At 44.5% G+C, this 27,999-nt stretch overlaps 1 protein-coding gene across 1 annotated transcript in view; it reads right to left on the reverse strand.

Annotated features, from left to right (window-relative positions):
• The window catches only part of whrna (whirlin a), a gene marked incomplete at both ends in the record, with an annotated part of 93,419 nt that extends 71,072 nt beyond the window's left edge, over positions 1-22,347 (reverse strand). Inside the window, one exon of the mRNA XM_080847302.1 lies at positions 21,628-22,347. Coding sequence (XP_080703428.1) covers positions 21,628-22,347 — 720 coding nt within the window. The remainder of the gene's footprint in view (positions 1-21,627) is intronic.
• Between the last annotated feature and the right edge of the window lie 5,652 nt (positions 22,348-27,999).

A 27,999-nucleotide genomic window follows, 5' to 3' on the forward strand; every position in this document is an offset into this window, starting at 1 on the left:
TATTTGATTATATTTAGCATAAATGATTACATTAAACATTTTTACAAAGTAGGGGGTAAAGTAGACCAATTATAACTAGAAAATGCATTTCCTGAAGGAAATACCAGTGCATGAAATGCAAAAGTTAAGAAAGGAAGAAGAAAAGAAAGAAGAGTGAAAGAAGGAAAGAAGAAAGGAAAGAAGAGTGAAAGAAGGAAAGAAGAGTGGAAGATGGAAAGAAGAGTGGAAGAAGGAAAGAATAAAAGAAAGAAGAGTGAAGAAAGGGAAGAAGAGTGAAAGAAGGAAAGAATAGTTGAAGAAGGAAAGAAGAAAAGAAAGAAGCGTGAAAGAAGGAAAGAAGAAAGGAAAGAAGAGTGAAAGAAGGAAAGAAGAAAGGAGAGTGAAGAAAGGAAAGAAAAGTGAAAGAAGGAAAGAAGAGTGGAAGAATAAAGGAAAGAAGAGTGGAAGAAGGAAAGAAGAGTGAACAAGAGTGGCTCTGGATAAAGAGAAAAAGAGAGTGAAAATATTGAAAAAAGGAGATAAAAATGGAGTGATGAAGAGAGATTGAGTGTGAGAGAAAGTAGACTGAGAGGGATAGAGAGAAAGATGGAGAGATGGAGAGAAAAAAAAGTAGAGAATGGAAGGTGTCTTAATGTTCCTAGTTACAGTTAAATTGAGAGGGACAGAGAAGAGGTTCCTTGGATTTGGCGCAGGTGTCAGTGAAGCACAGGTGCAAGCCAGTTTAAATACCCTATTATGATGTCATAATGGCCCAATGTTAGTCAATGGGAAAAATTTGATTCGTTTTTATTTAATATCTTAAAAAGTATAAAGTTTAGAAAAGTGAAAAATACATAGCATAAGTGTCCTTTACAAGACCTACGCGACAAAGTTTGAATGAAGTTTCTACGTTAAGCGGTTCGGGCTGAATTAATCGCAGAAAAAGGTAACAAGAATAAGAAGAAGAAGAAGAAGAAGCCTAGGAATAACAATACAGGGCATTTCATGCACTGTAATAAAGACAATGTATTCTGATGTATTCTTGGCAACATAATGATTCATTTTGGCTGTAGTAATTCAGCCACTTGTGCTGTTTGGAAGTGAGGGATGGGGTCAGTCCGTGAGCATAGCTACACTACATGGGTCAAACATCCAAGTGAAGAACGATCTTACTTAATTCAAAAGAAAACACAAACCACTGCATTTAGGGCAGAACATTGGCAATCAACATACAGAAATGAGTTCTCAAATTCTGCATGCATTTACTAATAGGTCCTGCAGACACGATGCATTTTAATGCAGCACAAACTCAAGAACTCAACCCTTCAAAGGGTCCTCTGAGTCAGCTTGCACTGAAACTTACTAATTTCCCTCAAACTAAAGATACATATATTTTTTCTCAGACAGGTACTACCTTTAAACTAAACATCAATGAGATCAAGATAAGAATGGTATCGGGCCATGAAATCAATATATGAAATAGAGGATTATCTCCTTGCTGTCAAAGATACAAAGCAGAGGCAGATCGTGACCAAGCACAGACAGATCAAGACCACAGGCTAGCCAGAGAAAAAGGCAGACTAACCCAATCATAGTTGCCAAGAGAGAAAAGGATATGTGATCACTGTATGACAAGTGAGGTCAAACACCTATTTTGACAGATTAACAAGAATAAGAAGAAGAAGAAGAAGAAGCCTAGGAATAACAATACAGGGCATTTCATGCACTGTAATAAAGACAATGTATTCTGATGTATTCTTGGCAACATAATGATTCATTTTGGCTGTAGTAATTCAGCCACTTGTGCTGTTTGGAAGTGAGGGATGGGGTCAGTCCGTGAGCATAGCTACACTACATGGGTCAAACATCCAAGTGAAGAACGATCTTACTTAATTCAAAAGAAAACACAAACCACTGCATTTAGGGCAGAACATTGGCAATCAACATACAGAAATGAGTTCTCAAATTCTGCATGCATTTACTAATAGGTCCTGCAGACACGATGCATTTTAATGCAGCACAAACTCAAGAACTCAACCCTTCAAAGGGTCCTCTGAGTCAGCTTGCACTGAAACTTACTAATTTCCCTCAAACTAAAGATACATATATTTTTTCTCAGACAGGTACTACCTTTAAACTAAACATCAATGAGATCATCCAAAATGAAAAGAAATGTATTTGGAACACTGGCAAAACTCAAAGCAAATAAGAATGGTATCGGGCCATGAAATCAATATATGAAATAGAGGATTATCTCCTTGCTGTCAAAGATACAAAGCAGAGGCAGATCGTGACCAAGCACAGACAGATCAAGACCACAGGCTAGCCAGAGAAAAAGGCAGACTAACCCAATCATAGTTGCCAAGAGAGAAAAGGATATGTGATCACTGTATGACAAGTGAGGTCAAACACCTATTTTGACAGATTTGCTGGACTACTTCCAGGGTTCCAAAATCTATGGGAACGGGGGATATTGCCTGTCTTACTTGGTTAGGGACAGACAGCAGCTCTTGCTGCTGAATACATTTTCTGAGTGTCATCAAGCCAGGCACAGTGCTAAGACACCACCATTGCACGGACACATGTACATACACCCATCCACACATCCACACCATTCTAAACACCGTCCAAGAACATACTGCACACACACACACACACACACACACACACACACACACACACACACACACACACCAGTTTGTTCATTTCAGATGCATACCTATGTCTGCATTGCAATATCTTTGTATTCTGTAAACCTTGCTTTTAAATGTTCAAAAATTGTCCTGCCAATGAAGCTCATTTTAAACTGAATTGAAACACAGAGAGAGAAAGAGAGGATGAGACAGATCTGTGTGACAGTACATGGCTTGGAGCCACAGGTTCTCCACTTAGACACGCCGACCATCGCCACGGCCATAAATAAAGCATGTATGTTCAGGCACAAGCTTCTGAGGACTTTATGGGCCCCCATCTCCCCTTCCTAATTCAATGACCTCCTATTAACGGAGGGAATCAAGTGTGCACGTGTGTCTTGAACGTACCTTCACTTGTCATACATCATTGCGCTCCACTGGCTCGCATCGACTATTAGTGATTCTTTGTGCCAGCCCTTGCCCTGCTTCACACAGGCAGGGAGTTAGGGGGGCATTACTTACAGTCGCACGTTGATAACCAAAAGATATGGTGATACAACGACAAAAATGGAGAAAAAGACTGATACGGAATGCAGACAGAGAATACCTTCAGGGCGCAGCTTCCTGTGCTTAGATGGTGTGCTGTTTAACGAGCAATTAGGCTCTTCACCTGGGAAACTGACTCAAATCGGACTCTGCCGCTGGGACTCTGCGTGGGATGGCACAAACCAGGGCCACTTGGGCGGCAATCATCTTCATCAGCGCACGTAATAGTAGCCGCCGTTTAGTAGCCGCCATTTAGTAACCGCGCCCCAGCGACGTCAACACAGCTGCAGATCTCACCCACATCATCTTATGGAGAGCCCCAAATGCACCGCAATTAGGGGAGCGAGGGACAAAAAGAGACAGAGAGAGAGAAAGAGAGGGGAAGGGAAAAGAGAGGGACGGCATGGGAGGTGTGTGGAGAGAAGTGAAGAGGAGATGGGCGCCGAAGGGGTCTTTTGAAGTGCCATCGTGTTTCATAAACACAGGAGGCTATATGGAGTGGAGCGGGCAGACAGCACATCGCCGCGAGCCATTTGACAGGAGTGGAGTGCGGGGAGATGGAGAGGAGAGAGAGAAACAAAGAGGTGGGAGAGGGAGAGAGAGAGAGAATGAGGAGAAAAAGAGAGAGAAAAAGAGAGAGAACGAGATCGAGAGGAGGCTATTTATAGTGAGTTTTGAGAGGAATGGGAGCGAGAGAATCAGCAAGCATTCTCTGTGTTGTCCACGTCAGAAGAGGACTTGCTCATCTGGACTGACCAAAAAAACACAAGCCTTTTCTGGTCTCACTGTCTTTCTGTCTTTCTGCCTTTTGTCTTTCTGTCCACATGGCCGGGCTTGACTGTGTCTGTGTAGAAGACAGTTGCCATCTCATTTCATCTCCCACCTGAGAGATATTACAATTACATCACCCCCCTTGGGATGCAACCCACTCCGTCTCAGAGAGTCAGAGACGCATTACGCAGCATGGAGACGACCAGAACTGACCTTGGTCTCAATGTGGACGGGACTGATGAGCGCGTCTTGTGCATATTAAACCTCATAAACGAATCCGACACCTTGTGTGGGCAGACCTCAAAGTTACGCTGCCCATTTGAACAGAGAACACCAATACTGAGTGCTTCTATTAAGCTGTAAGCAGATTTTAGGAAGAACACAAGTCTTTTCATCGTCAGCTCTATACTATTCTCAACACGCTGTCCCCAGACGTTCTCCTCTCATCTCAAGGTGACAAAAAGTCGCAAAGTAACGACTCCTATAAACACCTTCAATGTCTGAGCCTCACTCCTAAAACTCACTCACTCGCATCAACTCAAACACCATTCCACATCAAAGCAACTACATTGGCTTGATCAATTTGCCAGACAGAAAAGCTCCTGCGCACAACAGAAAGCCTCTGACCATTCGCAAAGACAAAACAAATGGAGGATGAGCTACTGGCATTAATGGCAGATACGGGTGGCAGGGGGATGAAGCCAAATCAGCAAAGCAGACAGACTGCACTGTTCTCATACAAAAGCCTAATCTGATTAGCTGGAGGATACTATGCTGCTTTGTGCACGGGAGGTCATGTGACCTGCTAATACCACACCGGCGCAGGCCTGAGTGGAACCTCCAGGCTCCTGCTGAGGGAGTAAACAAAACCCAGACACTACCTCCGTCTGAGAGAGAGAGAAAGAGTAATGGACACTTAACAACTTATGGGAGGGGGAAAAAGTGAATTTCCTTTTATTCAGTTACTCAATGAAGTATGGATAGAGAGAAGAGAGAGAGAGAGAGAGAGAGAGAGAGAGAGAGAGAGAGAAAAAAGGGGGGTTTGAAACAAACAGGTTGAGCCTCGGGGTAGTACCTAATCCTGTTTAATTAACTAAAAATCCTCCAGCATTTCATCAAAGCTTACACCGGAGGGGAGAGAGGAAGTAAGGAGGGAGGAACAGAGGGAGAGAGAGAGCGACGGAGAGAAATAGCTGACAGATTGCGAGGGATCTCATTTTAAAAGCATCTGCTGACCTTATCTCTAGCCCCTCTATGAGCTAACAAGAAGGAACACCTGGCAGCTCCTGTCCTGAGTGAAGGTGTGTGTGTGTGTGTGTGTGTGTGTGTGTGTGTGTGTGTGTGTGTGCCTGCGTGTGTATGCAAGCCTTTATGTATGCAACCCTGACATTTGTGGCCATCCACATGTCTCTTTTTGCCTGTGCAGGTCTGCAAATATAGGTACTCCTTGTGTGTATGTTGTGTATATCTTTGTGAGTGTATGTGTGACCTCATGTTTGTGTGTGTGTGTGTGTGTTTTGTGTGTGTGTGTGACCATGCATCCTGTGGCGTGCAAGGAGACTCTGAGTACCTCTTAACCCCACACACAGCGCTGACAGGCCCTCGTTGTGTGTGTGGCTTGTTTGCCGCCTCTGCTCTGACACTTCAGTGGCGCTCCTTTGAACCCGACCAGAGAGGTGTCTCTCCTCTAGCTCAGCTGCTCAACACGATATGGAACGCTGTTTCAATAGCAGCTTTTATGATGGAGAGGTTTCTCCTTTGAATGTGTGACTTTTTGTTTCAGTCGATTGTGTTAACCAACCTGTTCATCAATATAAGCACACTACCAGGCTTCATACAAAGATGTGACACAATATAAACACACAAATATGGACAGATACCACACATCCTTACACCACGCATTCACACAAACACACACACAGAAAGTGAATTTCCTTTGATTCAGATACTCAATGAACTATGGAGGGAGAGAGGGAGAGGAAGAGGGATAGAGAGAGTGAGAGAGAAAGAGGGGCCTTTGGACTTCTAAACACCATTTGAAAACCTTTGAAGAACACAGTGAAAACAAAATCTGCCCATTTCACCAGTTGAAAACAAGTCTCCCAAACTCATTAATAATCATAATAACTATGCCCTCCTTCACACACCACTGAACCGCTCTCTCTCTGGACCGAGACACATTCTCCATTTTGCTGGTTGAACACATACCCCACCACTATTCTTGTTTCCACCAGAGATTTTAACATGGAAATCATGTCTGTATCCTGGCCTTGCCCACCAAAGAAATTGGCCATCACATACCGCTCATCCCCATCCTGCCTGTGCCCACAACTGAACACAAACAGTTTTTGTAAATATTAACCCCAGCTTCCACCTTTCCCAGTACAGCAGGTGCAGGCAGTGCACATTCACAGCAAAGGTGAAACTCAGTATCAGTAATGCTACAAAGGGCAAATGGGTGATACACCCCCACTAAATCGAAAAAACGCACTCATCACTACATTTATTGCAATTATACAATGTAGAAATCTTCACTGAAGGTCACCACAATGCAACAACAAATAGAACCTCCATGAGGAAGTCCATCAGGTACTGAAAGGGGGGGCCTCCTCTTTGCGTCAGGCCGTCCCTTCAACTGCAAGTAACGTGCAACTTTCACACAAATCAAATAAAGCACCTTCTTTCCAACAGCATGGAAACCCAAGTCACAGTACCCAGTTCATGACAGTTTACAGCCAGTGTCTTTCATTTCCATGATCTCAGGTGTCACTTTTAAGGATGGAAAAGCCTTAGGAGCTGTTACCAATGGTCCGGTCATGGTCGACAGAGTCCCTCAAAGTCTGGGGCAAAGAAGTTTTAAGACTACCCATCAACCCACTGACCAACCTAACTGACCTGAGTCCAACCCCGCTCTGCTATTAGCTATGGAGTTTGCCACACCCTCTCAGACAGATCGAGTAGATCAACTAATCTAATGATCCCCGATTCCACGAAACTAGTCATTACTGATTCTGCTAACCCCTGCTGGATCTTAAAGAGTGGATTACAAAAGAGACAGAGAAAGAGAAACAGAGAGAGAGAGAGAGAGAGAGAGAGAGAGAGAGACAGCGAGAGAGAGAACATGTCTCTACAAACAGGTGTATTGCTTTCTCCATCCATGAGAAGATTCTTCTCAATACTGTCACCAGCCATCTTGTGAGCCTGAACAAACACTACTTTCCTCCTCCTTTTCCCCCATGGCCTCCATCCATCCATCCCTCCGCTCACCCTTCATCTCTCTCTCGTCAGCGCTATGTCACTCCGCTGACAAGCCTTCATCTGATTCATCCTCTCTTTTGCTGGGGCAGCACGACTGATCCCGACAGCCCCAGTTTCTCATCCCCCCCTCCCCCCTCTCCCCTCACACTCTTCCCCATCTCCCTCTCTCTTCTTATTTCCCAAGAGCCATCCATCACTCCCTCCTTACCCCATTCAAGGCCACAAGGTAGGGGTAAAGAGCGCGGCAGAAAGAGAGAGCGTAAGAGAGAGAGAGAGAAAGACACAGAGAGAGAGGCAGATCTGTCAATGTCAGACCTCTAGCATCTCTCCCGGCTTGCAGGTAAACCCTTAATCTGCTCCCTGCCTGCCTTTTAACCCTTAGGTTCTTCTCTCTGTGGTCCAGGGGGGATGATTTACGGTGGGTGTGCAAGTGTGAGTGGGATCCTCACTCTGTCTCAGATTAGAGTATCTGTGCATATGTATGCATGTGTTCAAGGATGTGTGTTTGGGAGTAGTTTTAAGGAGCAAGAAGGTATGTGTGAGTGTGAGTGTCTTTTTGTGCATTAGTATGTATACTGTGTCTTTCAGTGTGTGTAGGTTTGTGTGTGTGTATGTGTATGTGTATGTGTATGTGTATGTGTATGTGTATGTGTATGTGTATGTGTATGTGTATGTGTATGTGTATGTGTATGTGTATGTGTATGTGTATGTGTATGTGTATGTGTGAGTGTGAGTGTGAGTGTGTGTGTGTGTGTGTGTGTGTGTGTGTGTGGCGGTGCAGCTGCCCACCTGACTCCTCATCACACAGCTGCTCCTGTTATCCCTCAGGGGAGTCCTGCCAGTCACACATGGTTGCCATGAGGACCAGCATTGCTCAAAAATTGTGATTAAAATTGCAGGGATTGCAGTTATACAATACTATAAAAATCAATCGTAAATACAGCAAGAATTACAAAGATTGGAAGGATTGCAAGATCGCAAAATCCTGGATGGAATGATTAGGTAGAGAGGTAGAGATAGACAAACCTCAACTCATTATTTCTGCTCCTGCTCAACACCAATGGCCAACTCTCCTATCCACTGGACCTTTAATGATACTGGAGCTGTGTATGCCAAATGTCACTGGTAAACAAACAAACAACAAAAACACCGTCGTACTTAAGACCGTTTATTCTCCCTCGTACTAACCAGCCAGAGAGATGCAATGGAGACAATGACGACAAGGTGAGAAGAGGATATATTTCTCTTTTCAAAATATCTCTTCCATACCTGGGTCTTTCACAAACGTGTTGAAATAGAGACCAATTTTCAATACCTACATTGCCACACCTGCTGCTGCATTTAGTGTCTGTCGGGTTTAAGTCTAGCTGTGGTGTGTCCAACAATGCCACAAGGACGTCCTGTGATGCGGTGGAAGAGTCATCTTAGCCTGTGACCCTGTTCAAGAACAGGTCAAGCACAGGGCCATGAGATGCCACCATCCAGCCGAGTGCCAGGTGGCCATCAGCAGTGTGGCACAGTGTGGTCTAGCAAAGGCACAGTCCAGCTCTGCCCAGTGTCAGGCGGGAGAGCCTGGCATCGTAAAGCACAGCATGCCAGCAGAGGCAGGTTAATGGGGGGGAAGGCCAAGGTTGGGACCTGCATTAACCGTCTGGCTTGCAGCCATTGTGATAGCACTCTAAAAAACTAAAATGTGAAACTGCTTCAGGACAGGCAGGCAAGTAGAAAGAGGGGCGGGGAGGGGTGGGACTGGAGTTGAGCTGTTTTATGTGCTTCAGCCAGCATGAGCTGACGGGGTGATTCTCCTCAGTGTTCAATGGTGTGGTGGTGTGTGTGATTGTGTGTGGTGTGTGTGTGTGTGTATGTGTGTGTGTGTGTGTGTGTGTGTGTGTGTCTGTGTCTGTGTGTATGATGTTTGTGTGCATGCTTGTGTATATGCAAGGGTCTATGCCATGGGTTTGCATTTAATCTATATTTAAATGTATAGTTCAGATATCTGTTGAAAGGGGTTGTTCAATGGTGCATAATCATCATTGCAAGTGTAGCTTCCTCATAAGCTCGAGGTTATTCAGCTCAGTCATTCCAGATAACAAGAGAATATTAAGAAGATTTATGCATGGATTCAGGACAGGGATAATTACATATTTGGCTCCAATAGATAAAAGCATACTGAAAGCACATTTACAAATTAATACACATCACAGGGTGGTGTGTGGTTTCAAGGAAAGTTGAGGATTGAAAAGTTTACAAATGATACCAGCTGACTCCAGATCAGATTTGGTCCGGATCCTGTCCACCTTTCCGGAAAATCTTTTAGCTCTTTTCTTTTCCACGAGGTAGACGATTCATCAGTGCTTTCATTTCCGTTTGCTGTAGTGTCGTGCTGAGAGGAAATTGGGTGTAGCGGAGAAAAAAAAAAGTGTGTAGGCCGATACAAAAGCACTTAATCTGAATAACTAGACTAGAGACGTTCCGTTCCGTTTAACCTCTTTATCCCACCTTTAGTGAGACGCAGACCATCTGTTCATCCAATCTTTCCGACAAAGAAAACGTCAAAGACTACTGTCATTTCATACACGGTGCAATGGAAATCATACATCAAAAACCAAACTTGATTATCCCTATCCACGTGGCCTCCACCACCTCGACGCATTCTAATTCCAGATAACAATAATGAATAATGAAACGAGGTGCCCTTGGTCGACCCAGACGTCATATTCCCAACAATGCCGCAGTCATCTCCTCATTCCATAAGTCTGCTATAGATGTTAATATTCAACGTGTTTGTGATATTAAATCGAGCCCCACTTGGGAAAAATGATCTTGCGTCAGGCGTTAGAAAAGATTCCTACTTTAATCATCCCCCCAAAGAACATTCCTCCATCTCAAATCCTCTAATAGCAGCAATCCTCACACACGCTCTCTTTCACAATATCACGGACCAGAGATGTACTCACATATTTCCATATGCCATCCATAGCAGATCTCAGAAAAGTCAACACACATCATTAAACTATTCTAAGCCAAATACAATGTCTGAGCCCAGGACAACCCTCCACTTATACCCCAGAGTAGAAAACATTAACAGTCAATGGTTCCTTCATAACAGAACCTTAAACTATCTGTATTTCTTGTTTAGGGGGGTTTAGGTTTTTCTAGCACGTCAATGACAGGATAGTGAAGATTGAAAGAAATGGGGAATGGACTTGAGGAATTATATATAGTAATACCTCAGGCCAGACTTGAACCTGGGTCCTACAGATATAGACACAAGAAAAAACACTCAAACAGCTGGAGTATGATCTGCATGTTAAACATGTAATTAATATGTCACATGGACACATCTAAGACTTCTCTCACAGGGACATATTCTTTGTGAGTGTGTGTGTGTGTGTGTGTGTGTGTGTGCGTGCGTGTGTGTGTGTGAGTGTGTGAGTGTGTGTGTGTGTGTGTGTGTGTGTGTGTGGGTGCACGGAGGCCATGAGCAGTTATTAAAAATATCTTTGTGTATCATATCTGATGAAGTGGAACAGAAGACATATGATTCATACAAACACACACACACACACAAAATCATAAACAAGTCCACTCCTGCACGTACAGTACAAATAAGAGTCCTATTCAGGAAGCAATAAAGGTGCACGTACACACTGTTCCTCACACTCATAAACATACACATGGTCTACAGATAACACACTGACTGCTCATATGGATTTGGATCAGATCAGATTTGGTGCACGGACACATGCATGAGCCTACACTCACACACACACACACACACACACACACAGTCACGCACACACACACACACAGTCACGCACACACACACACACACACACACACACACACACAGTCACGCACACACACACACACACAGTCACACACACACACACACACAGTCACGCGCACACACACACACACACACACACACACACACACACACACACACACACACACAGAGACACACACAGAGACACACACACACACACACAATGTGTCCTTGTGAGAGAAGTCAGAGTTTATTTTCGCCAGGGAAGCAGCCGTTCTTCATTTATGCCGTAACATGCCTAGCTAATCTCTCTCCCTACACTTCATTCTCTCTCTTCTGTTCTCTCTCCTTACTGTTGTTTATCTCTCTCTCTCTCCTCTCTGTTCACAGCTCTTCCCCTCCCCATGGTCTTTCTCCACCTTCGTCTCTCCCCTCTTTCCATCCTCAGTCTCTCCACCAAGGTCAGGGACAGGCCTGTGATGATCTGTTCTTGGCCATAAGTCTGGCTGGACGCTCATGTTGGCTCCTCAGCACTGACAGTCTGACCACCTCAGCAAGCCAAGCCAGCTCGTCCCTCATGCTCCACAGGGCACTGGGTATGGCTCAGGGACATTCTCTGCTGGTCCTAATTACCTAGAGCACTGTGTGTGTGTGTGTGTGTGTGTGTGTGTGTGTGTGTGTATGTGTGTGTGTGTGTGTGTGTGTGTGTGTGTGTGTGTGTGTGTGTGTGTGTGCGCGTGTGTAACTGTGCGTGTGTGACTGTGTGTAAGCATGTGTAGGTCTATGTGTAAAATGTGCCAAGCATAAAATGAGCCCATAAAAAGCCTTGGCTGATGCAAGGAAAGATACCTATAGATTGGCCCTGTAAAATGGGTGCTGCTGCTGCTCCTGCTGATCCAACAAGGATGTCACTGCGGTGCATCGCACACCACGGATCTGACATGTCAACAGCTGCTTCTGAAGGAAGTGCCAGACAGAATCGCAAACAAAACCACAATGGCGTCAATTATCCGCCGCCGCCGTGAAACAGCCAGACAGCATTTACTGATGTGGCACATTCGAAGGAGACACATACAGTCTACTGTGTACATTAAAGACAAGGTGCGCACTGACAAAAAAAAAGGGAAAATAATGTGTGTCCTAGAGATCAACAGCTGGCTTGCTTATCTTCATCTCCTAGACTACAGCCCTGTGCCAACAAAACACAGGCTCAAGAGATTCAAAATAGATTTTGAACAGAACAGCACACAATGTTTCACATATGAATAAACTGAAGAAAAGCTCTGGCATTCAAAGTTTACAACATTCGAACAGCTGGAGCCCGGAATTATTATGTGGTCATGAAGTACTCTGCCAGTCAAAATATACAGAGGGACTAATGCCCAGATAACTATAGGATTTTAAATTGCAATTATGTTTAATAATAAAATAAAAACAGACATAATACAATTTGCAATTGCATCTGGACTTTTTTATTGTGAATGCCAAGGAGTGTTTCTGCTCTTATTCTGGCCTGATTCTAATTACCACCATATCTGGTGGCTTATGGTGACCACTAAAGATGCCAAACAGTTGTGCCAGACGACCATGACATAACCTACTAACAACCTCCCTTGCCATGTTGAGTCTAATCTTAGTTCCACAGAGCGCCTGACGTAATCCCTCAGCAAGACTGAAGGGCCTCCGCACAAGTGAGACGTCCAAAAGGATACCATATAGTTGCGCTGTGTTTTTAAACACATGCGATCCTTGTTTACGTCTGAGGATTAAGAGAGCGGTTCTTTTGTTCTTAAGACTGCGTTCATCTGGTCAAAAGGGATGAATGGGTGGGGGTTGTATTACACTGAAGTGCTTCATATTTAAGAAAGCCCTGCAGATCCAATTGACCCACAGAACATGAGTGGGTCATCGACAGATGTGTGTCCTGTGTCCCTTTTTTTGACAGCTTCACGATTGAATGGGTTATCGCCGGAAGAGGCCATCTGTCAGGATATAATCCCAGAAGACGGTGTTCTTGAGGAATACAGAGCCGGAGCTGATCCATCCGGAGGGTTTGTGAGTGGGATTGCGAGTCAACATATGGGATTGTTCTTTTTCAGGAAACCATTGTTTATGTATCTGTAACACAATACAGGGTTTTGCACATACATATGAGAGGCCCCGGTTGACCACTCAGGGAGGCATTCAAATCGATAGACCTCACTCACAGAGGGGATTGCACACACGCCAGTATTCACACGTGACTCGGAGATCGCCTGTGGCAAACGGCAGCACAGCATCAAGATCAATACGAACCTTCTAAATATACACAAGGGCAGGAGTGGTAGGCAAATGGAAGATGGATAGAGGGAAGAGAGAGATAAATGATGAGAGAGATATGTGTGTGTGCGTGTCTGTGTGTGTGTGTGTGTGTGTGTGTGTGTGTGTGTCTGTGTCTGTGTGTGTGTCTGTGTGTGTTCTGCGGTGGTTTGTGGTTTGTGGTTGTGCGGTGTCCCCAAGTCTTGGCACTGAATCAGCAGCTGAAGCCCGGCCTTGCCATAGGCCAGGCTTTGCATTCGGGACATGTGCACAGGTAACATGCACTCTAATCAAGTGAGGAAATCAGAGAGCGAAAGAAGAAGGGTGAGATAGAGAAAGGAGGGAAGAGAGAGAGAGAGAGAATAAAGCCAAAAAACATGAAATGGCCAGTCACAGAAAAAAAACTATGTTAGAAAAAAGAGAAGGAAAGAAAAGAAAGAGGGATGGCACCTACTTCTCTCTCTATCTGTATCTCTCTGTGACACAATAACACCGTCACAGGTAGAGGCGTGCCAGAACACCTGGTTAATAATTCACACTTTCCCCAATCCCTGATCAGGGTCCTCACCGAGCCAATCAGCAGCCTGCAGTGGAATGGCTCGCCGGATTGGCTGCTTCTCAATCATGAATAGAATACGGCTTGCCCTTGTGTAAGGGGGAGGGGACACCCACTGTCATTTCCTCTCTCAGTCCCAGAATCGACAAGTGTGTGTATGTGTGTGTGTGTATGTGTGTGTGTGTGTTTGTGTGTGTGTGTGTATGTGTGTGTGTGTGGGAGTGTAACAGATGGTATGGACACACGGCAGGTAGGGGAGAGTAGGCGTATGCAGGTCAGGTCAAACTTCCGAGCCAGATCGCATTTCTAGAAAGCTCTCTCCCTAGTGACGGAGGCAAACATGGCACCGGCATCAAAAGACTCAAAAGAGTCTCAATTCCACAGAGAGAATACACACACACACACAGACACACACAGTCACGCACACGCACACACACACACACACACACACACACACACACACACACACACACACACACACACACACACACACACACACACAAAAGGCCAGCATGTTTCCGCAACTCATCTATTTATAAAAGCAAGTAACAGCAGATGCAACAGGTTCCAAAGGTGCGGTGTGTTTGCTTTTGTCTATTTATTATTCTGGCTATGGCCTTGGGTGTTGACAGAAGGATTTCCTAAGGGAGAAGTCCATTTCAGTTCTGCGTGAACAATATGCGAAATGCTCGCTTCAGTCTGTTTGCCAAGGGACAGTTTTAAGACGTGAGTCACCAGCACTGAAATCAGCATATCTCTCCACTTGTGTTAACCTTTAAAGCAATGACGTCCAACAAAAAATGCCTGAAAACAATAATAAACACAATTATTCATATTATTCATCCAGAATGTCAAATATTGCTGTGGCTCAACACGTTTTGATAAAAAAAATGAAAGCCAAAGAACTTTCCGGCAAATGTTGTCTGTCTGCTGTGTCCCTGAGTTTAAGTAAGGATAGGGTATGCTTATACATTCACCTCTGAGGAGTCATGGTCTGTGACTCGTAGGATAATGGAGACTTATTGGATGGGCACACCTGAGTTAATGATGATGAACTCCTCTCCAACCACTCAGCAATCTGACTCAGCAAGAGGAAGGCAGAAGCTTCAAGATGAATGAGGGCTCTGCACCTTTGGAATGGCCCAGTAAACATTGGGCTTTAGTCACAGCGAATTAAGTCGATGTTACCTTCGCTTTTTTTTGTAGCTTTCTACTCCCTGCACTTTACTTTTTGTTCCAGCTCTTCTCTTTTTTCTCTCTTTTTATTCTCTTTCACTATCCCTCTTGTGTTTGATCACAACTCAAACAGTACACTCTCCAAGTGCTCCTGAAAAGACAGCCCATTAGGTAGGGGCGACCCGCTCAATGTCAGTGCAAAACTTCAGCCTCTCCCGTGATTTTCAGATCTATTCTGTGTTCTTATGTAACCCTGTTAGAGCACATCCTTCTTCTTAACCTTTTCTGAAGGTTGGTAACAGCTCTGTGTCTGTCTGCCTGTCTCTCTTAGTAAGAGTGTGTGTGTATGTGTGTGTGTATGTATGTGTGTGTATGCAAGTGTGTGTGTGTGTGTGCATGTTTGTTTGTCATATTCATGGCATATGGATTTGCAAACAGCTCGCTCTGCATAGTCAAGGGAATGAGCCGACGCAGCACTTCACTCTTTTCATCCTGTTTTTCCTCTCCCTCTCTCATTTGTTTCTCCCTGTTCTGCTCCCCTCTCCGCAGAAAGAGTAGATTATCAGTCCACAAGAGGGGGGCCTCCCTCTTCCAACATCAAGACGGTAGAGCTGAGACCATGTGTGTGTCAGTTTCTGTCTGTTCCAAAGAGAGGAACAAAATGACAGAAGGAATATTTGTGTGTGTTAGGGTTACAAAATTCTGGGAATATTCAAAGTTGGAAACGTTTCATGGGAATTAACGGGAATATACAGGAATTAACAGAAAATGGGTTATTTATACTAACTGTATTTACCTTGTCATATGGCAGACAATGGGCCTCGTTCTCAAATATTTTCTTAAGTGTCTTCTTAAAGATCTTCTTATGAACTTCGAAAGACCAACCCACGATAAGATTTCATATCCATGAACGCCTGGAAATGTTTTCTTAATCCGCCAAAGTGTTCTTAGCTGTGCACTGATTCTTAAATTGAACACATGTTTTCGTACACCTGAATGTTCAGATTTGACCGCCCCACCAGCTTCTTATAAGGGCATTTAACTATACGTGTGCAGAATCCACAGGCAACGCGAAAGCAAGTCGAGACTGATCAAAATCATGTCAAAGCTGCAAAGTGAGCACAGGTATGTTATGCCGTGTAGTGCATTTAAAAATACTACTCTCACACGGCTAGCGTGGATTTTGCTCGAACTTTACAAAAGCGTCTTTCACTTAATCTGCATATAACAACACAAGGTCCAGTAAACGCAAACCTCACTTCACCGGTGCAGAGGTGGAGGTACTGTTGTAGAATATAGATGTGTCTATTCTATTCCACTATGGCTATATCCACGCGATTGAGCTTAGTCCTTATTTATTTAACCACTGCCATTTGCAGTGTTCGTGTAGTGCTTTTATTTATTTTAGGACATCACGATACCTCGTAGAGTCATGACTATATATGTGAAATGTAATTGATTATGATACACATATTCTCGTATTTGTTTTTATTCTAATTATTTAAACTGAGAGGCCTTCTCTTCAGACAAGGAGCAGTAGTGAGAGAAGGAAAGGTAGAGGGCCTGAAGAGTGTGAGAGAGCGAGAGAGAGATAGCATGAGCCCACAGCCATTTATCTCTTCCTCCCGTAGGTAGGCAGGCAGGGAGCGCCCTGAAGATTGGCCTACCCAATTATTTAAATCTGAGGATGTCTGTAGCATGGATGTGAACACAATCGCCAACGATTTCTAACAAATTCAGCCCTATAGAACATGGGCGCATTCCAATCTGGCCTATTTACGACTGCTATTAAGCGTTGTAGGCTTACCTTTGCAAAATAATATGATTTAAATTTCCAAAATTCCCGAGCTTAACTTCCCATGGAAAGTTTCCGGAAAGTTTCAGGAAATGTACCGGAATCTTCCGCCTCTTTGCAACCCAAGTGTGTGTGTCTGTCTGTGTGTGTGCGTGTGTGCGTGTAGGTGGTATGGTGTGTGTGTGTGTGTGCACGTTGCGTGTGTGCCTGCGTGTGGGTGCGTGTGTGGGTGTATGTGTGAAAGTCGTGTGTTGTGTGTGTGTGTGTGACGTGTATGTCTGTCAGTAAGTTCTGACCCAGAAAGATGAATAGAAGGAAAGCTTCTCTGTGTGTGTGTGTGTGTGTGTGTGTGTGTGTGTGTGTGTGTATGTGTGTGTACTACACATCAACACATTTTTACTAACTCAATTTTGTCCGGCACACCACTGCTGTGGGCCCGAATTGATTTGCACTAGCTTGAGTGCACGCCCTGTCAGAGCACACGGTGTGATTCAGAATGACCTTAAGGACAGAACGAGAGCACAGGGCAAACTGTGACTCAGAGTGGCTTTAGGCCCGGCCATCCGGCCCGTTGCAGGGAAGATAATGACTACACAAAAACCAACAGATCAAGACACCAATCTCCCCAATGCTCAGCTCACCCCTCTCACTACAGTGTTTTCAATTTGACAAATCTCAAAACAATCACAGTGCTTCTCCTGATTAAGGAAATGTATTCTTAGCTGTTTCAGAGAATACTTTTCCAATGAAAATGCAAAAGTAGCACACACACACACACACACACACACACACACACACACACACACACACACACACACACACACACACACACACACACACACACACACACACACACACACACACACACACACACACACACACACACACACACACACACGCTTTTTTTGAATTCCCTGAAGGTGAAGCACCTTGTTGAAGGTTGATTGAATCTGCCCCAAATCCTTTTCCCATGCGTCTGTCAGTTCTGCCCCATGAGAGGGCTGTCCTCGCGCGGTCACCCTGTCTCTGCACTCCCCTGGCCTCTCACAGCCACCCCCACCCCACACACAACCCATCCCTCCCCACTTGCGTGCCCTTGGGAGGGGAGAGAAGCAGGACTGTGCCCCTGACTCCCAGCCCACACACGGAGCCCCGGTAATCCATCAGCCCTGTAATCAGAAGCCAACAGGAGCTCTATCACGGTCACTGCCAGATGACGGAGAGGATCACACGCGACAGTGGGAACAATCCTCACCAGAAAGCCAGCAGCAATATGTTCCACATTCCACAGTCATGCATTTCATCCCCTAAATACCTGTGCCGTGAGCTGGAAGACTCTGGTAGGAGTTGAAGGTGATGAATTAAGTTTTTGTACTAAGAAAAGAACTTATAGCTTGTTCTACACGGCAATGGTATCATTCTAACCATTAAATATAACAGACATTGCGTGCAATGATCTATGATAAATGTTTTTTGTAATAGGTCAGTTATTGTTTGTTTCCTGTGTATTTATTTTAAGTGATATTTTTGTAAGCCCATAATAACAATCCAATTCAAGCTGCAAATCTAGAACACTAAGAGAGAGAGTCCTTTTACCATCCCACCTTTGGACGAACACTTTACACCTTAAAGCTCTACATGGAAAAATGCATAAACAACATAAATGCTGGGACAAAATCTGTAAGTAATCTTCAATATTAAAAATTAAGAAATATAAACATTAAGCACTCTTGAAAAGCTGATATCACCGCTTGGATAGTGTGTAGCTCAATTTTTTTCTCTTGCCCAATGTTATGGGCATGTACTCATTCAATAAGGCAATTTAAATGGATTGAGCGGAGCTGTTCATTAGGGTGACCTTATAAGCGGGTGAAACAGCACATTTCTGAGGTGCGGGGAGGGGGAGGGGGAGGGGGAGGCTTGGATACACCACACGCATTCAATTCAGGTGATATATCGTCGGCTGCTTTGACAAATACAGCCCAGCAGTCCATTGTAAACTAATTAGGCTGTCACAATGGAGCGGCTTTGGCAGAATGACCAACCACAAGAGGGACATTGACTGAGCGATGTGTGTCGGTCCCTCTGGATTTGAGTGACTGAATAAAAAAGAGACGGAGTGAGAGAGAGGGAATAAGAGAGAGAGAGAGAGAGAGACCATCCTGGTTTGCCTTCCCCTGTCCCAGTGTTCAAAGCCATAAATTGGGCTGTCTAAAGGATTTGACTCCACTTCTCCTCTCCTTATTTTTCTGACTCCCCTGACGTGGGTAAACATTTGGTAATTAATCAGCTCTTAGCACCACGGCAACAAAGGCAAGGGAATCAACCCCTCCACTGAGCTTCATGGGGCTTAATTAAAGCACCTGATGAATTATTTAGGTCATAATTTAAACAGCAAAGTGCGGGAGCGACTGCAGAAAGGCACCGGCGCTCAAGCCCCAAAACACTCATCTGTTTGGGTTTCCATCGGTTGATAAAGGAGTCATCCTCCACAGTAGGCAACAACATACCACACATTTCCAAACAACTCCCTGTAGGCTAAAATACGAGCAGGTCTGTGTAACAAGGTCTGTAAACAACTCTGTGTGATAAATTCGGTTTACAAGACTGCTTCACTCACCGCGCTTGCTCAGAGTACAGACCTTATGAGGAACTGAACCCGAGCAGGAAACCGTCATAAAGCTTAGACTATGTTTGCAATCATTTCCTTCACCTTCAGTTAGGGACAGCGAGGACGGGCATTAGAAGTAAGATGAGCACGGCCAAGAGAAGAAATAGGAGACAGAAAATAAAGAGAAAGAGTGAGATAGAGAGAAGGAGAGAGAGAGAGTGAAAAATGCATGCTGAAATCATGTGCTGAGAGGCCTTCTCTTCAGACAAGGAGCTGTAGTGAGAGAGGGAAAGGTAGAGGGCCTGGAGAGAGAGAGAGAGAGAGGGGGGGAGAGAGAGAGAGAGATAGCATGAGCCCACAGCCATTTATCTCTTCCTCCCGTAGGTAGGCAGGCAGGGAGCGCCCTGAAGATTGGCCTACCCATCATGATCCGCCAACGGGCAACACACAGCCTCAATACCCCCCAACCATGACAGCAAGGCAGCTCCAACCCATCCCCACCTCATCCAGTATCTCTGCCTTCTATCCCAGTCAGGTACACCCTGGGCCCTGGGGCTGGAAAGATAACATCAGCCTGGTGAACCGCCTTCCTGCTCTCTGCACCTGGGGGTCTTTATGCATTTATTTTGCCATGATTTACTGGAGAAGATGTGTTGTGTATTGAAGCTTTAAAGGCCACCACACTATTAGGTACATATAGAGGGGGTAAACATCATACTATGTTTTGTGTGTTGTGAAGGCACTGAAGTGCTAGCAGATCACACAAATGCCTTTATATACCTCTGTTTAGGCCTCTCCTTCTTCGTCTGTCTTTGCAGCAGGCTTTTAATGTCTTTGGGTGTCTCCCCAGTTCTTTCCCCACTCTGTTCTGTCTTTCTCTTGCCAGCTCTTTAATCCTATCTGTGGCCAGCGCCAGAGCCCAGATGTGCCTCTATCAGCTTCCATCAGCACCACGTGTGTGAGCGACAACACAGTGGGCTGTCCAGTCAAAAAGGTCATCCGAACACAAGGAGATACAAGTGCACACACACACAAGCATACAGAGAGAGAGAGAGAAAGAGAGTGAGATAGGGAAAGTGAACGCGAGAAAGAGAGCGAGAAAGCGAACGAGAGAGAGAGAGATCAATATGATTTACTGACAGACACTCTGGCTCTTTCCCCCTACTTCCTCCCTCCCAGCGGCTCACACTCATGTGGCAGGACAATCTACACCACATCACCCATATTGCTAGTGTTCCAGCACAGGGTTGGACTGCAGAGAGGACAAGGCATGGTGCAGTACTGAAATTAAAGGCCAGGCAACAAGCTGAGGAGCGCTGGCTGACTGAAGGCACCGTTTCAGTGTGATAAACAGTAAACATTATTTGAAATGTTTGGCCTGCACACTGACTTCTGCGTGAAGTGCTATACTAGAGGGAGGTTTATATACTGAAAGTCTTCTCTCGTTTACATGCGTGGCAGCATTTAATTCGTAATGAAAACGGCTCTGTATCCTCTGCTATTCTGTGTCCCTAATAAGTACACGAGCTTTCCATTTCAGAACCATGGACAGCAGCCGTATAGTAGATTTAACGTAGCATGAAATCAGACCCATATAATTTCAACAACGACAAAATTAGGTTAATAATTTACTTAGGGATGCAAATTGTGTGTCACCTAGTAATGACTAGTATAATAAATGATTAAGTTCAAGGTTAATTTATGAGAAAAATGTGCCTTTTAGTAAAGAAATCGGCCAGGCAAGTCAAGATTAACAACGCCAAACCAAAACAATTTCTGCTTCAGTCGGACATCCGCATCCTGTAATTCCAGATATAAATCATAGCCTTCTGTCGAGAGGAAATTATCCTTTTAGCTGGTGACCTCAAGTAGAAAACCACCTATTCAAACTGCATGGGGTATGAGAATCACACTAGAGAATAGCACACGACCAATATGATTGTGTCTTCGAGGCTTGAAATTCAGGGGACGTAACTTCTTTTTAGAAGGAAAGTGCAGGTTACACATTACTGTGGCCTTGAACCCGTCATAGTATGACGAATCTCCGGAAATTGAAATGTATTGTTAGGTTCCTTCGATTCTGGGTTAAAAGCCATTGTAGAATACAGCCTGTCATGGAAGACTTAAGAGCATGAAACACCGAAAGCCACTATCCAATCGCTGATGTACACAAATAACTAAAAGACTAGAAAACATACAACTCATGGTGAGACACGCACACACACAGACACTTACCTTCACAGCCTCAGCATGTGTCAGATTCTCGAACACTTTGTCGTTAACTTTCATGATCTGATCACCGACCCTCAAGCCCTCTTTCTCGGCGAGGGAACCAGGTTCCACCAGCGACACATAGATCCCGACACCATGCTCGGAACCTCCACGGATGCTGAAACCTAAACCCTCGTTGCTCTTGTGCCGCCTGAGGGTCACCTGTCGGAGCTCTCCTGGGGGTTCGTGCAGGAATCGACTCCCGAGCAGCGGCACCAGAGTAGTACCCCCGTCGCTGCTGGTGCTGGCGGTGTCTGGAGACCCTCGTAGAGCCACTTGAGATGGATAGACCGTGGCGAGAGTGGGACTCGCATTAGCAACTTCCCGAGCTGGTTCGGGGCTGCCATTGCTCGCCACTAAATCCGATTTTAAGTATAGACCCTCCGAGGTGTACTGGTCAAACAAAAGCTGGTCCGAGCGTGGAATGACCAGCCGTAACATGGGTAACAGTTGGCGTTTACTGGGGGCGTTGAGGATGACTTTGAGCGTCTGAACCAGGTCGTAGACGTTGCGCTTGGAATGATACACATTAAGACAGTGGATAAACTGTTCCCGCTCGAACTCATTGAGCAGTAGGTTGAGTGCGTTGTGCAGCTTTTTGACGTTGACTGACAACGAGCGGGCACTGGACGCCACCGAGTTCACCGAGGAACTCAGCGACATGCGATCCAGATCCGTGCTCATCCTAGAACGCTACCGGTACCACGGTGCGACGCTGAAGCCGAGCAAGCATTGAAGTAAGAGGCTGCCGTCGGTCAGCAACTCCGAAGCGACATACTGAACGAAAATTCCTGGCCGTAGTCCTCATAAAATGACATGCTTAACAAAGTTGTCGACCCCAAATAGATTTCAAGTCTAATTATTCAAAATGTAAATATGCCCACATTTAATCTGATGTAAAATATAGTTTACAGTTAAAGTCTAAAGTATATAGACATAATCATTTTACATGCCAGGAAAACGTTATAAAGGGGTAATTAAAACAGCACTAACTTTTACAATTCTTACACAAGCACACAACATTCGAATAAGGTTTTTTTCCGGCTTTCAAACCCGGGTTGACCAAGGTGTCGTGTGTTCTTGCATACGGGAGTCAAGTAGCCTCCAAACTGCTTCTCCAATATCTTTGGCGAAAGCGTCGTCCACAACGATAATGAAAGACAAGTCAGGGTGCCTATGCCTTTAGAACTGGTATATAAAAGCGAAATATTTCCTCAGCCTTTTCTATTTCCTCTCACCAGAAATGCGCAAAGTCGGGTGGTGGGCTCAAGTTGCGTCCTCTCCTGTGTTTTCCTGCTGTATTATAGTAGTATATATGACGAGAGGTGCCGTTTCTCTTGAGCATAAAGCTACATTCATCGAAGAAAAAAGTACATACAACTTTTAAAGACGATCATTAATCCGTGTTGTATTCTTCTGTTATGTTATTCCTTTGAGAGATGAAGTTGCAAAGGTAAATGGACTGTGTTGCGCTCTCCCCGTCGGCTTTCCAATACTATCCACTGGGCTGCGCTTCGAAGTCTCGAGCTAAACCGTGGCCGCGCAGGAAATGACGCAACGACATGTAGCTCTTGAGTTGCCTAGTAACCAACAACATGTTCACACTTGGCGTGGCCTCGCCTAGGAGCGAATTTAGGCTTCGTTCACCGGCTATGATTAACTTCATATACGTATAGTGCATCAGGGTCATCCCTTGAAATATTTCTAAACTGCCATACTCATAAGTCACTAAGTGCCTCACACAGGCTACATTGCTGCACAGAGCAAGTCATTAATAAAATATTAAATTAAATAAACAGTTCTGAGTTCTGAGTTCATTCCTGTTTAATGCACTGACCCTAGATATCCCATGGCAACATGGCACAACATGCTGCAACACATAAGGCCTAATCAAACTTCAAAGTATAATCAAATGTTTGCAAGATGCTCTTACAACAGAGGATGACCCTTCTCCCATAAATAAAGTTACAAACACAATGCCCACTCGGCTACTCCAGAGCAAAAGCATCTTTAAAATATTTAGCTATTGTTAAACATTTAAATTTTACTAGGCTATTCAATGATAAAAAAATATATATTTTAATATCAGTTTGGCCATAATGCAACCATTTGGCTTTAGTACCTTGCTGAACTGGAAGCTTCATACAGTCAGTACTTGCTACATTGGTAACTTTTAAGAGAAATGTCATGTGCAGCCTCAGTGCAGATATTAGCAGCCCCGCCATATCAAGCTTGGATTAGGGCCTTCTGAGAGCGCTTCATCTCCGCTGACTTTGACTGGCAGGGCCTGAAATAATGAGCACAGGGCTCTGCCTCCCGCCAGCCATCCAGGGGTCCAGGTTATCACTTGCAAATCTGCAGGATTCCCAAGTTGTCTGAGGGATCGCAGTCTACCTGGCAAAAGCTCATTTGAAAGGAGATAATGAGGAATTTAGTCATTTTGTCTGAGCTGTCAGGGTGCTGGTGACTCAGTGTGTGTGTGTGTGTGTGTGTGTGTGTTAGGGGGGGGGGGGGGGGGGGGGGGGTTGAAATGATTGATGTAGGTAATTAAGAGATGGAGGACTTGATGGCAGACAGCAAAAGCAAACAAATTTACGAAAAGAAAGGAGCGCTCCCTCAATTGACTGCCAGATTGAAAGACAAAAGTAGGGCCATTCAGCTGAAAAAAAAAAAAAACAGAGAACAAAGGTAATTAGCACCTCTGCTATCAGCACTACTAATGGTTATGGCTATCTGTCTTATTTTAGCCTCCACTGCAGAGAGCTGAACCTTTCCGTAACTGTGGTGCATGTCAAATCACCTATGGAGTGCAATGGCCTTCCTGGATGCACACCCAATTTGACAAGAAAATGGGTTTTACTGTGCTCTACGGACATGAGTGACAGCGGTATGGAGGTAACTAATGATGAGTCTGTGTTCGTGTGTATGTGTGTGCATGTGTGTGCCTGTGTGAAGGGGAAGGGGTGTGTGGCGCGAGATGAGTGAGAGAGCGGACACAGACACACACACACACACACACACACACACACACACATTTGGATGACTAAGCTTGGACTGAGATAGCCTTTGAAAATGAGGGAAGATATGCGGCAGCCTAGACACATGAAAATTATCTTGACCGCTGTCTCATTATTCTAATCACCCAGCACTGAGAAAAAGAGACTTAAGTCAAGTGCTTTATGTAATAGGCTTAGCCAAGGATGACTCACCTGGAATCACCAGTTTTGCACAGTTGCTCTCTCTCTCTCTCTCACACACACACACACACACACACACACACACACACACACACACACACACACACACACACACACACACACACACACACACACACACACACACACACACACACACACACACACACACACACACACACACACGCACACACACACACACGTGATCTGTAAATGTATCTATCATCCCATCACATTAGAGGAAAACAAATCAACACAAACAAACAAACAAAATCACATACCAAAAAAGAATAGAATAGAAAAGAATAGAAGAAAGCCTATAAAAATTGGTTGCATTGTTTCCTTGTTCAAGTATTGGTCTAAAATGTATGAAAGAACTATTGATTTTTAACATTCTATGGGTTTATAAAAATTATTGTCTTTGATTAGTATTGGAAAGTATTTTGCCAAACCTGTGAAACTATGTTGGGTCATTCCAAATACACACAGACTTGGAGGAGATTTTAGACTCCATATTATCTAAGATCTGCAACGCTAGGCAATAAATATACTCTCGCGGTTTAATTTGCCTTGCGCCTCTGCAGAAACATAAGCTCTATTACTTCATGGGTCACGCTTCCAGATGACAGTTTTCTAAATTACATGTAGAAATGTTGATTTGTCGACCTCTGTGCACCAGCGGTGTCACATCATTGAATTACAAAGATAATTTACCTGGTCCACCAGTTTCCGTATAGATGAGCGGGGAGAGGGGTTGGTTTGAACACAGTTAATGTCGATACCACTACAGGGTACTGCCACAAAAGAATTACATTAAAATCATTGCCTTCTTGACCTGAACACATCCAATCTGTCAAAACATCTGAAGGTCACTAACCGTTGAGGTGAGGACAACTTTTCAATTTTCAGTGTAAAAAAAAAAATGCCCCCTTCAATAAAATACATTATATAACTGTTATATAGAGATACCTGAAATGTATAATTATCAGTTGATAGTTATAGGGATGAGCTATGAGGAACTTGAAAGTCAGTGGTGAGTGATGCTAGCCAACTGGCTAACATCATTTTAGTCAAGAGGCTTGTCCCAATGTGGGTGGAGTTGATTGGCAAACAGATTTCTGGGTTGGTTGGCAAACATGTTTTTTAAATGAGAGAATGAAAGATCATACCTACTATTGTGTGAGCAAATGTTATTTTCTTGAAATTGCCATTAATGAACATGTAAATTACGAAAAACTGTTTGGTTAACAAATTGAATATTTTCTGGTTCTGCTTTGAATTAAATTAAATTATTTATATTTGTCACATCATTCTTTCTAATTATAGCATTTCAAATCTGTGCCAACCATTGCATGTGCCAACCAAATCTCAGTGCTGGGGCTGGATGGCACAAGCGCACCACATGACTTTACTAATGAATAAATAATTTCAGGAACATTAAATGTACCTGGTTTTCTCTAACTTTAAGTTGGTGCTGGTTAGACTAATTTAACCTATGGCATGACTAAGAGAGTGAAAAGTGTGCCAAGCAACCCCGGTCACCTGGGACAGACAGGCTTGAGGTGGTTGCTATAGCTGTTATGGCACCAATGCATTTTATTACCGGTATGAATTAGTTATCCTCCTCAGCAGGGGTGTTAAAAACATTCAGGGCTTAGCCCAGAGCTGGAGGGGGTGAATTCTTTTTTAAATTCTGCCAGCTACACGCATCATTTTCCCACAGGTTGGAACAGAAACAGACAGCCTAAAGGCAGCACATGGCATGCAGGGTCTATTGTCTGTCCGACTCACAGGAACTATACCCTATCCATTATATCACACTGCTTGTCTACATGAAAACTTGAGGATACTTGTGCATTGACAGACTGCAAGCAGTCTTGAACGTCCACACAGGAGGCCATCTTGAGACAGGATAGCTTCCTGGAGGGATCATGGGTACGTTAGGTAACGTCAGTGATCTTCACAATTGTTTACACTCTTATCTCGCTATTCATCTTTGAGAATATGAGTTAGGTATCTCAGATGTGAGAATGTGCATGATGTCGGGGTTCTACCCCTCCTATACATGCAGACACAAGTCCCTCTCTCCTCATTCAGTGTGTTATGCCTATCTGTTCTCGTACACTGCTGAGATACCTCACTCATATTCTCAAAGAACCGGGGCTTACACCAGCATCCTTTAAATTTTTCAAGGATTCACTCGGTATCTCACATATGGGAAGATATGGATAACTCCCGCCTTGCAGATACGCTCACCATAAGCAGATCTGCCAGAGGACGGAACAGTGGGGAAGTGCACCCCTAGATCACTTTGATCTGTGGCCCTTCCATCTCCTCCCAGTGGCGCTATATGGGGCCATTAGCTGAGCTCACAGTCAAAACACAATGTGCCAAAGAAGGCATAGTTACATCCAGTCTGTACACACTCTTACAAATGTGTCAGATGATGCCCAGCTGCCGTTGGTCATAATCCGCGGAAGAGATATGCCCCGAAACAATGCTCATGATGCAGCCATGTCCCTAGTGGAGTGTGCCCGTAATGACACGGAGGAATGCAGACATACGCCATAGCTATCTCCTCTCGCACCTAGTGTAAAGATAGGTACGCTCTTATGAGAGGGACAAAGGGCTGGTCTCCTTTGCACCACGATCTTGTCTTTCCCACATACATGCGAAGCACCTGTACGGTACACAGTGCCTGCAGCCTCCTCTGTTCAGCTGAGGGGAAAGGAGGAGAGCAACGAGCTGCTAGCTCCTACGTTTCACAATTCCTGAGAGACACCCGAGAGAAATCAGTTGGTGACCTCCAGTCAGGTGTGGACAGTCAGAATTAGAGTACTAGTTTTCTTTCATCTCAGTGGTGTTATTGCTGAACATCGACCTGAAGAACACTCGCTGGTAGTGCAGCATGCAGCTATACCAGCTGCTCTTGTGGTATGGTTAACAAACCAACAACCACATGAAGTATACTCAGTAGCAAACCAATTGAGAGGGCCAAGGCAACCAAGGAATCCACTCAATGAGGAGAGAAAGAGAGAGAGAGTGCGCATATCATTGAATAAGTTGACTCCCTCCCAAGGTGTCTCACTTCAGCCCAGCCCAGCCCAGGCTTGGAAGCCAATTTCCATCTTCATCATTGAGC

The sequence above is a fragment of the Sprattus sprattus genome (assembly GCF_963457725.1).
Source record: "Sprattus sprattus genome assembly, chromosome: 11".
In the NCBI taxonomy this organism is placed as follows: Eukaryota; Metazoa; Chordata; class Actinopteri; order Clupeiformes; family Clupeidae; genus Sprattus; species Sprattus sprattus.